This window comes from Rutilus rutilus (genome assembly GCF_951802725.1).
Source record: "Rutilus rutilus genome assembly, chromosome: 4".
Classification (NCBI taxonomy): domain Eukaryota; kingdom Metazoa; phylum Chordata; class Actinopteri; order Cypriniformes; family Leuciscidae; genus Rutilus; species Rutilus rutilus.
In genome coordinates this window covers 45,825,779-45,837,285 of record NC_140212.1, presented here as the reverse complement: position 1 = coordinate 45,837,285, position 11,507 = coordinate 45,825,779, and the positions used below count along the sequence as shown (strand labels likewise).

General features: G+C 40.6%; 1 protein-coding gene across 3 annotated transcripts in view; it reads right to left on the bottom strand.

The window, feature by feature from the left end:
- Positions 1-2,904: 2,904 nt before the first annotated feature.
- Positions 2,905-11,507, bottom strand: part of LOC311289548 (tripartite motif-containing protein 16-like) — a 28,923-nt gene continuing 20,320 nt past the window's right edge. Inside the window, exons 6-7 of one of the 3 annotated variants that reach the window (XM_084407639.1) lie at positions 7,392-8,441; positions 5,642-6,096 (exon numbers count right to left, since the gene is read on the bottom strand). In XM_084407639.1, the coding sequence (XP_084263765.1) occupies positions 5,957-6,096; positions 7,392-8,441 (1,190 nt within the window). In that variant the 3' untranslated portion in view covers positions 5,642-5,956. Of the gene's footprint in view, positions 4,568-4,590; positions 6,097-7,391; positions 8,442-11,507 lie in introns of those variants that run through there. The other 2 variants (XM_084407640.1, XM_084407641.1) reach the window with 2 other exon arrangements.

Genomic DNA, 11,507 nt, shown 5'->3' with positions numbered 1-11,507 from the left:
AAGTTATCCTATGATGTAAAGGGACTTGTTCGTTAATAAAAACTAGTTTGTTAAAACAACTTTGCATTTTGCCTTTATTTTTAACTTTATAATGAACAGAATTCAACTATGATCCCAGACTAAGGTTACATTTTAACTTTCTGGATTGTTTTGATGTGCATTCAATGTTGTCAATAGGTTAAATGCTTTGCTTTTATTTCTGAAAAGATTCCTTTTGTCAAAAAGCACCTCTTATAAATACAAACTCAATTTGAGTCAAATTTAACAGTCCTGAAATGTATAAATTGATTCCCAATAGTATTACAAATCAATACAGATCAATTCTACAAGAGTTGCATTTTATGTTAAACTTTACATCTTATGTAGTGTTAATATGGCAACAACTCGGTAGTGTTCAAAGAAAAACACATTTGGTGTTAAATTTTGACACTACACACTGGTATTGGGTAAATTCAACACTAACAAGCAGAATCACTGAAGGAGAAAATCACAAATTGTAAGTTACCATTATGGTGATGGGTGTTTGCTTTTGTTGGGCTCTTGACCATGTTTGACTGAGTTTCATTTTGTAAAGCAGATATTTGTTTTTCCAGTACAGCTATTGACTAAGAGTGATATGCCATGCTATTTTATTAGCATGACAGGCAAGTTCATATGGATTTCAATAAATACATAAAATGTACTTAATCAGAGCATAGTGTGTAATTTATTTGAAATAACGAAAAATAGACTTTTAGGCCAACATGAAATATTTAATTAATACAACATTTTATTTCAATTTGAGTCTGCTTGTTGGCCCAACAAGCTATGTTTAGTCAACAGAAAATGTTTAATTGACACAACATTCTATTTCAAGTTCAGTCTACATGCAGGGGTAGTCAGCACAACACAAAAAAGTTGGTTTCTGCAACTTAAATTGGGCCAACTAAAAATTTTAGGTGCAACGGGTCACTAGAAATTTTTATGTTGGAGAGGCATATTTTTTTTTACAGTGCAGTGACTATCGGCGAGCACATGGATGCATAGGACTGTTTATGTAACAGGGTTGCAGTAACCAAAGTAATTTGCTGGTATATATGGTAGGCAATAGGCATAGAATTTGGGGCATGGACCTTTGGTGATTTAACCATTTAAGGCAAAATTACGGAACAAAGGTGTACAAATAAATCAGACTTGGAAACAGCTGGGTATTTCTAGCGTCGTAAATATGGTCATAATTTATTGAAATAAATACAAATGACGTACAAAGCAAGTGGCTGCTGGTTTTGTCCCAGGAGACTTGGGAGAAAACTAGAGAGGCTAAAATCTTGCTTTGAAGAAGGCAAAATATTCCAACCAAAGTGAGAACTGGTTAATGGAAACAATTGCTAAAAGCTATTTACAATATAGCGTAAGAATGTATCACAATAAAAAATCTCCCAAAAAGGGGGAATGTGATTAAATGCATAATATATATATATAAAAAAGGAAAAAGTCTCAATGATATGATTGAATGGCAGAGCTGCTCCTGTGTGCCAGTGAACTTCTGGAAGGGGGAGAGCCTGCTAGCAGAGGTTCACTCAGCACGACAGGCTGGTCTTCAAGGAAATAGTGAACAGGACCACCAGCAAAGCACCTCGATTGCCTGTGCCAAGAGAAATTAGCTGGCACAAGATTAACAAAACACTGTGTTTTTTTACACGCGAAACATGAACACATGTTATATTGCACACTGTAAACACAATCAAAGCTTCTAAAACACAGGAAAAATGGGACCTTTAACAAACACCCTGACGCTTCCGAGCTTCGTAATGTCAGTGAATCGCAACCATCAGTTTGAAGCTCAAAAAAGTGCATCCATCCATCATAAACAGCCATACGCAGTCTACTTGTGTATAAAGCGCAACTTACACAACTTGTGACGTCAGAAGTAGTGTAGTGCATCATGGCGTAGCGTAAATATCAGCAGTACGTCGCATTACTCGCATAAGTTGCACTTTATCCTTAAGTGGAATCCGTATGTTTGTTTGCCCGGAAGCTAGTTATTTTACTTTATAAAGTTTTAAATGTGAATATTTTTCGTACACAAACTCATGGCTTCACTTCAGAAGGCCTTTATTAACCCCCCGGAGCCGCGTAGAGTTCTTATATAATGGATGGATGCACTTTTTTGAGCTTCAATCTGATGGTTGCAATCCACTGCCATAATGAAGCTTGGAAGCGTCAATGTGTTTATTAAAAACATCATACATCTCATGAAACATTTAAAAATCATTTAAATACTATGTGTAGTTAGGATTCTGAATTAAGTGTAATGTTTCTCTACATATCAGAAATACAGAGCCACATGTATTATCAGAAATTAGAGCTGCAATTGTTGAAAGATTTTGATCTCGATTCAAATACACACGCAATATTTTCCTAAATGACAACGATTTGTCTTAAACCTTTGTCAAGTGAGATCACAGTGAACATTTATATCTGCGTTGGCGCTGTCAGTAGGCACATTTACATGGAAATGTTTTGTTTCGATCATAATGAAATCATTCTGATTGATGAATCTGAACTTCGTTTTTACATGAATGCTAAGTCATTGGGTTGATGTGCATTTATAAGTCACAAGCTTCAAATCTGATTTAATCTTTTGATGTGCACGCACTGCATGAATATGCAGTTTCCTGCTGTTGTCACAAACTAACCATCCTCCGTTGTTTCAAAAAGCAGACTTATATTTGCCTATTTCAGGTCCTTATTAGGAGACAAGGAGCACACAAAGCTTTGCCGTGCTGCTTATATTAATCAAGCAGTAAAACAACAATGCCTAGATGCCCAAAACAAGGCATCTGCAGATGAGAGTCCGAAACAAACACTTGTTGGACAACGTTGTCCTGCACCACTTCACAGAATGATGAGTGGGAAGATCACTTTAGATTGACACAACAGTCATTTATTATATTCTTAGATAATATTACAACAACATCAGCTCATAATTCAAATGATCACAGAAGTACTGAGATAAAAGTTTATAGTTCAGATATAAACACTGTCTACAGTAGCAATCAAAATAGAGTAAATCAAAAGAAACTTGACACTTGAAACTTTAATCATTCATTCTAGAGATTTGTTCTAAAACGATGATTCATCCAGTAATGAAACGCGCATTTTAGTCATTAAATCATTCATTCAAACTTTTTTTTTCATTCATATTAAACATTTTAAATCGACTGCAGAAATTAACATTTGTCAGAACCTCTAGTAAATTATGTTATGTTGTTAATTTATCTGTTCAGAATTGTGATCTCTGTCTGAAACACTAAAAGAATTGGGATTCTCGTTTTAACTTAATTCTAACTTGTTATTAAAACTGTGACTCTTAAGTCGAGCCATCCTGGAAATTTAAGAATCATCCACACCTGTGATCACCTCAATTATTTTCCAAAGACACAAAGAATAATATTTTAATATTTTTACTTTAAAAGCAATAATAAATAATAATAATAAAAAGCAATCATAAATCATTAGCAATAAAAAATAATTAAAATACTTTAATTATGCATCATTTTGTCTGCCCATTCTATCATTGACTGAGAATCTGATTGTGAGAAACTACCTAATATTAAATGACAAAATAGTCTGGGACAAGAGATGGAGGAGGACAGTGTCCAGAATGCACAAATGACTGTCTGCAGTGTAAGCGGTACTTATAAATGTATAGTTGCTGCTTCTTCTAACTGTCCCCAATTTATTTCCTGTTTAAATGTTCAAAGCTTTCAGTAAAGACTGAGTCAAATACAGGTTAAAAATATGTATTTTAACAATTAGGTATATAACTTTAAAGAGATACTCTTTAATCTGATATAAATCTGCTTCTTTAAATATTGTCTCTGGAATTTCAGAATATGGCATAATTTGATGGGTAATTTCAATAAAAATGTTCAGCCCATTTCAAACCCACATGGGCCCAACATACAAATGTTGGCTGGGCAGCATGTGAAGGTCACTGATTTATCATGCAGCTCAAAGGATTATGGGTAGAATCTCTCTACAGTCTATTCTGATTCATCAACAAGTTTCAATGAAGATCTAGAATAAACCCTAAACCCAGGATAGAGCGGCTGAGTGAATGTGGTCTGGACTGTGTGTATGAGGCTCAGTGTGTCAGAGATGCTGTAGAAGGACAGAGTTCCTGCACTGTGATCCACACACACTCCTGTTCTCCTGCTGATGGGCTTTACAGGGAGTTTAGTCACTATGTTATTGTGTATGAATGAGTAACTGGAGGAAGCGCAGTACAAACTCCAGGACTGATCATTATATCCAAACCGACACTTATTACACCGTCCCTTCCTGCTGATGCTCTTATATGACACTGATATTAACACACTTCTCCCACTCCACTCAATCTCCCAGTAACAGCGTCCACACACACTCTCACTACACAACACCTGAGGACACTCATCAAATCTGTCTGGATGATCAGGATACGGCTGGACTGTGAGAGTGTCAGTGAATTGAATCACTTTGTTATTCTCATACAGATGGAGGAGTTTATGTGCTGTGTTCAGATCCAGATTGAGCTGATGGGAATCTGATGGAGATAAAACACATCAAAATAAGGAATTATGAATCTGATCTTCTAATAGACACTGAAAAAAATGTTTTGGTGCTTGTTAAACAATTAAAATGAGTTAAAAACATACAATTACTGAACATTTTGTTTTTACCTCATTTTATTGTGTAAAATCCACTTGAATATGTAAAACTGAAGTTTACATAATCCATTTGAACTTTCTGAATAACACGTGTTGAATTAACTTAAACTGGACAGTGGATTTTTAGTTCCCAGCATGCTTTGCATGGGTCTTGATCAGGAGAGTAAATGTTGATATTAAGTGCTATTTTATGTGTTTTGAAGGAAATGCCTGTTAGTGTTTAATGTTCAGTTATGTTTGACATGTAAAAGAGTTTCAGTTAGGTCAGTGTTTGTGTTCAGGCTGTGGGAGGTCGACATCACAAACATCACGTGTGTCGCTTCCCTCAATGAGCAAAAACTGCACTCATGCCAGCACTGAGACGAGTCTCTTCTTACTTCCTCATCCCGTATGTTACACACAATTACAATAAACATAAGTGTCTTTAGCATTTGCTAGTTATTATAGCAGGAACTTAAATCTATTGGGTAGGTTCAACAAAACATTATTTGTTTAAATGAACTTGTTTTAGTCTTGTTGTACAGACCTTAACTTATTGTGTGGAAAAGTTGTTCTTAATTTAATTAAGTTCATTGAACAAACAATTTTTGAGTGAATCACGCTGGAGGCGTTCCCCAAAGTGTCGTCTTTCCACGCAGCGCAAGTTCCCTCGAAAGGAATCTCATCATTTGAAATTATTCTGTACACTCAAAAATTGTTTGTTCAATGAACTTAATTAAATTAAGAACAACTTTTCCACACAACCCGATGAAGCCCGAATGGAACTAGTCCAATCTCGATTGGTGTAGCGTCATGACGTCACATGTGATGGCGTAGTGGAACTATAATTCTACCAAAAAGACTCAGGAGAGAATTATTGAATGCAATATATTTATTTGTGTAAGATTACAGACGGAATAAAATTGATGCTCGACAAGCTCCGTCTCGGTTCTTTGGCGGGGGCTCTGTCCTCCGTCTGGGTCGGTGAGTTAGCCGGTAGGTCCTGCCTGATGGTCTGGACAGGGGCGGAGCCTAAACCCCCCTGACGGTTGGACAGGAGCCTATACCTGGTGGTGGTGGGGAGGATGGGGGATAACTTTTCTACGACACCTACAGCAACGAAAGGGGAAGGTAAGGTCAGTCTTTTATATCTGATGTTGAACTGTGATTGGTGGTGCGAAATTACATATTAATGACGTGGCAATAGAGTCTTTCTGGTAGAACTTACGCTGACGCTTCCATTTCTACCAAAAAGACTCAGGAGAGAATTATTGAATGCAATATATTTATTTGTGTAAGATTACAGACGGAATAAAATTGATGCTCGACAAGCTCCGTCTCGGTTCTTTGGCGGGGGCTCTGTCCTCCGTCTGGGTCGGTGAGTTAGCCGGTAGGTCCTGCCTGATGGTCTGGACAGGGGCGGAGCCTAAACCCCCAAAATAAGGAATATATGATGGATTCCTTACGTACCTAAGATGACTCTGGAAAGTATGCAGGGTCATTAGACAACATGAGAAAAGCTGATAAACGTCATCTAGATAAGGCTTAATATGAAACTAACGTTTGATTATAACGATGATGTAGCCTTAAAATAAATAGGGAGAGTGAAAGATGCAGTTAATAGCACACTGTGCTTCGGTATGTTACAACTCCTAAACGGAGCAACTTTGGCAAAAGAAAGTGAAGATTCTAATCTGAGCCTCGATAGGCTTAAATAGAGGAGCTGCGCATTAAAAGAAAATATAAAAAATAAATAAATAAATAAAATAAAGGCAGAAATGAATCTTTGATAGGCCTATGCTTTAACGTCGGCGGCCACGGTTGGCCTCAGAACTTTAAGCTTAATCGTAAATCTCGATAGATTGCGATGCCTCAATAGGACGAGGACAAGCATGTGCGATGCCTCGATTGGCCGAGAACGAGCATGTGCGAAGCCTCGATAGGCCGAGAACAAGCATGTGCGATGCCTCGATAGGCCGAGTACAAGCGTGTGCGATGCCTCGATAGGCCGTAAATGAGCATGAGTATTAATATCTTAGTATGGCTATAAAAATTAAACCATAGATGGGAAAGTTAAAAGTAGGTCCGAGATAACCTTCTGTTTAAGTGTTACTAATCTGCTATCAATGTGACGTTCCCGGGCGCTTCGATAAGCAGAGATGTGAGAATGAAATATTGATATTCTTAAAGCTAGAATTGCTTTGTGACAGGTGCCCGTGATCGGCGTGAAGTATAACTTAATAGAACTACGTGTACGCTCGCTAATATTAATGCCTCGATAGGCCGAATAAGCGTGTATGAACGAAATACAGAATCTCGATAGCATTACTGTAAAGGCTTCGATAAGCCGTGAACCAATGTGAATGTGATGAAACAGGTTCGTGATAACCTTGCGTTTACTGCTGCCGGGACGAATTTGCAGTTCGATTAATTCGTTCGATAGGGTCACGATAGGCAATTTTGCTCATCGAGGGCAATATCAGTGCTTCGATATCTTAAATTAATTGATATTGAAATAGAAGCCGCGGAGGCTAGAGAATATTGCGTTGCTATGAGAGACACGATGAACGCAAGCAGTCGTGGATACGAATAAACTTTGAGTCTCCGTCAAGGATTAACTGTTTTTAGGAGCTATTAATAAAAGGTCCAGTTCATTATAATGGACTCGGTCTAGATGTTCGAATGCAGTAACCACCACCAGTAGCTAGCGAATAATATTACCTTGAATGTAGGTTGAGAGGGCTTGTTGAGCATTAAGAAGGACGTCTACATCGGATCTGATATATGTCTTGTAAGCCGTGGAAGACCATCTGCCGAGCATTTGGATTGTGGAGTCGGGAACTCCGCATTCAGCTGCCGTTGTTGCGGCTCCGATGCGAAAGGAGTGCCCAGTGTATAGCCGTGGAGGAAGTCCGCAATGCTTTAGGACGGAAGCTAGATGAGATCTGAACCAGGGCTTTGACATGGGAAGCCCGTTAGGTAAGATGAATAAAGGGGAATTTAGTGGAAGGCGCGGTCGTGCTTTGAGATATCTAACCATAGAAGAAAAAGGACAATATGAATTATTTATTTTAGAAACAGAAATGCTAACGCCCGATCCGGAAGAGTCTGTTTTCGAAAACTTAAGAAATAGATTAAAAAACGTAGGATAAAAGCGTAAATCGGAAATAGCCAAGCCACGAGCAGAATTAAAATTATTTGAGTCGGACGCAAATTCCCCTGATCGTAGAAACCCGTAAAAAGCGGTTAAGAACACAGCTTCTAAAAGGATGTTAATGTATTCGCAAAATAGGCCATAGCGTAATGAAGAGACGAGCTTGTGCAGAAGAGGTAGAGTAATGGGGAGGCGTTTGTCTGGAGTCTTTTGATTAGATCTTTCTATGCCTTTCAGTAAAAGCCGGATAGTGGGTGTAGAAAAAAGACTGGGGAAATTGGGATTATGAAATCGTGCGTGGAACTGAATGCCGGCGAGCAATTTACGAATTGTGGCAATCTTTAGATGCCGAGAATCGGAGCAATGAACTAGAAACGCGCATATAGTCGAAATTAAGATAGGCAGAACAGGGATGCCGAACGAAAAACAAAAGATGATAAACCGGGACCAAGCAGAATTATATGATTTAAGTGTTAATGATGAGACTCCTTTGGTGATATAGAACCTGGCAGAATTTAATAGGTTATCGTAATGAGAGTTTAGTCTAGGATCAGCTCGGCTAGGTCCGGACATGGTGTAGGATTCTGGTTTGCTGCTGGGCAGAGACGTCGGAAAGCCTGCAAACGAGAGCGAGAGAGAGCATCAGCAATGATGTTAGATTGTCCTGGTATATGTACGGCTTTAAGGATGAAGTTGTGTGTGACGGCTTGCCAAGTTAGGCGTCGAAGTAGAGACATAATTGATGGGCATTTCGAACGCCCTTTATTTATTATATCAACTGTGGCTTGGTTGTCGCAATTCATTTCTATACGTTTGCGGGACCAAGCGGAGCCCCAGAGGACGCACGCTACGACGATGGGGTATAATTCGTGAAGAGCAATTGAGGACGAATTCGCGCTAAATGAATGAAAAGCATCCGACCATTTTTCTGAGAACCAATGCCCTTGAAAAAATCCCCCAAAACCTTTAGAAGGGGCTGCGTCAGTATATAGCTCGAGTGCGACGGATGATACGGGAAGATCGTTATAAAAAAAAGAGATGCCGTTCCAATTGTTAAGCAGGTGAGACCAAAACCTAAGGTCTGATCGGCACCCGTCATCTAGGAGGATTACATCGTGCAGGCGGTCGACGGAATGGGCGAGCGTAAGGAGGCGAGAAATAAAGGAACGACCTTGGGGAATAATTCTCATGGCGAAATTGAGATGCCCGAGTAGGGAGAGCATGTCGCGTTTAGAGACCGTGCTGGCTGCGAGAAAAGATTCCAGAAACGCTCTTATTCTGGAAAGTTTATCGTTAGGAAGAGAGGCTTGCATCAGAACTGAGTCGAGAACGATACCCAGAAATTCGAGGGAAGTAGCAGGACCTATGGTTTTCTCGATAGAAAGGGGCACGCCTACGTCGCTGAATAATGATTTGAGCGAGTCGAGTGCTGAGCTGTGTGGTGAGGGAAAATCTATTAGTAAAAAATCGTCGAGTAAATGTAATACAAATGGAAGTTTGCAAACGTTCAACAGGATCCAACACAAAGCCTCGGATAAACAATTAAAAATATTAGGACTACTTTTACAGCCGAACGTGAGTCTTACAGCAAAATAGAACAGAGATTCCCATTTGACGCCGAAAAGATGCCAGTCGGACGGGTGGATAGGCATGATCTTGAAAGCATCGGTAATGTCTGCTTTGGCTAGCCAAGCACCATACCCTGCTATTTTGATTAGATGGATAGCGTCGTCGATCGAAGCGTAGTACAGAGAAAAAGGCTCTGAAGGAATGCATTCGTTAACGCTCGCGAGGCTATCAGAATGGGGAGAAGACATGTCGAATATCAGGCGCTTTTTCCCCGAGTATTTGCGTGTCGCAATGCCTATAGAGTTTACACGATACAGGGAAAAAGGAGATGCACTGAAAGGGCCGATTAAGTAGCCTTTATTTAGCTCCTTGTCTAGCAGGCTTGAAACTGTTTCAGGTTCTGCTAAAGCAGACTGAAGGTTTTTTGCGACGTAGGAGGTGGAGAGGGAAGAACAAACACCGACCCGAAATCCTTGAGAAAGTCCAGTAATTAAGTAGTCAACGAAAGAGTAATCGGGATGGGAAGAAAGGTAGCTGGAGAGTGAAGCGATGTTGATAGGTGTAGAAGGGTGACCATTTAGAATTTTTTCTGAGCCGCCGCTCTTCCTCTGGCCGCTGGTCTGAAGCGTCGTGGGCAGACCGATTTTGGATGTGGGTCTCTGCAGAAACTGCAAATATGCGAAAATTTACATTTAGCATAATTACAAACAGATTCGTTAAAGTTATTGCATAGAGGAATGCCATTGAAAGCGATTATAGGTCTTCCTTTTACATCAAAAGTCGCGTGTGCAGGATCAGCACCATGGACAGCGGCAGACTCCTTTGTTGCTAATCCTTTGGGGCAAAAGGCGGCCGAGTGACCGTGCGAGCTGCACAAAACGCAAGCCAGAGCTCGTTGACCAGCGAAATGACGAACCAGAAGTTCGGAGTCGGCAACAGACCAGTCCAGTCTAGTGTTGAACAGGGTGGTGAAAGAGGCTGATTTCGCGGAAAAGGATTTGTGATACTCGTAAAAGAGCGTGCCTCCGTATCTTTGATTAAAATCGGCCAACATGGCAAGGTAAAGATCTAATTCTTCCCTGCGTTCGGGGAAAGCTTGGCATAAGATATCTCTGAAAATGCCGAACGCAATGACGAATTCGCCAAATGATAGGTTGCATTGCAGTCTGGGATCAGAAGATTTCAGGAAGACTGCCACGTCACCGCAGTCAACCATTTGACGATCAGCTGCAGGCGATGGTAGCAGTAAGGCAGCTAAATTAATATCCTTACCTAAGATGATATCGGATCTCATTTTTTGAGACACGGTGACTGCAGCGGGAGGGACGAAGCGCCTACCGAAATTTTGAGCTGGAGTAGCCGTGGAAAGACTGAAGCTCGGTGTAGATGCTGACGTGGCCGCGTTCAGGAATGGCGGTTGATTTGATGAGGAAGAGGCCTGAGCTGCTGACGTGGCGAGGCCCGTAGGCTGATCTACCACACCCGGAAAAGTGGGGTAAGCAGAAAATAATCCTGAAGATGTTGATGGCATAGTTGAACCAGTATTTTTCGAGGCAAAAGCAGTTTCGAATACTCCTAGCCTTGATTCAAATCCTTTGACTGTCTCCGTAAGACCTTGGATAGATTTTAAGAGCTGAGTGTTGAAACCTTCTGATCCTGATTTAGGTGAAGATAATGGCGTTGGTGCAGATGACTTAGCCTTTTTGGCTTGGACTGGTGGAGAAGACTTAGCAGTGCGCTTTCTGCCTGTTGGTTTGGGTTGAGGGGCTGGAGCCGCGATGGCTGGAGTATCCTCGTCGGGTGGGGCAGCGGTGGTGCCCAGAGTGTTTGAAGCCAAGAGTATTAGGTCGTTACGTGAAAGATCGTTACTGACCGGCAACCCGCTTTCTTCCAGGAGAGCAACGATTCTCTCGGAGGTCAGTTGAGCCCACGGGGAATCCCGGGTTTGGATACGGCTGCTCCTACGCACTGATTGAGGAGAAGGTGGTATTAGATTGTCGTCTGAATCGGAGGAATCGAAATCCACGATTGCAATTTGGGACATATTGAGCTGCGTGAAAGATGCGTGTACAAGCGATAACTTTTCTACGACACCTACAGCAACGAAAGGGGAA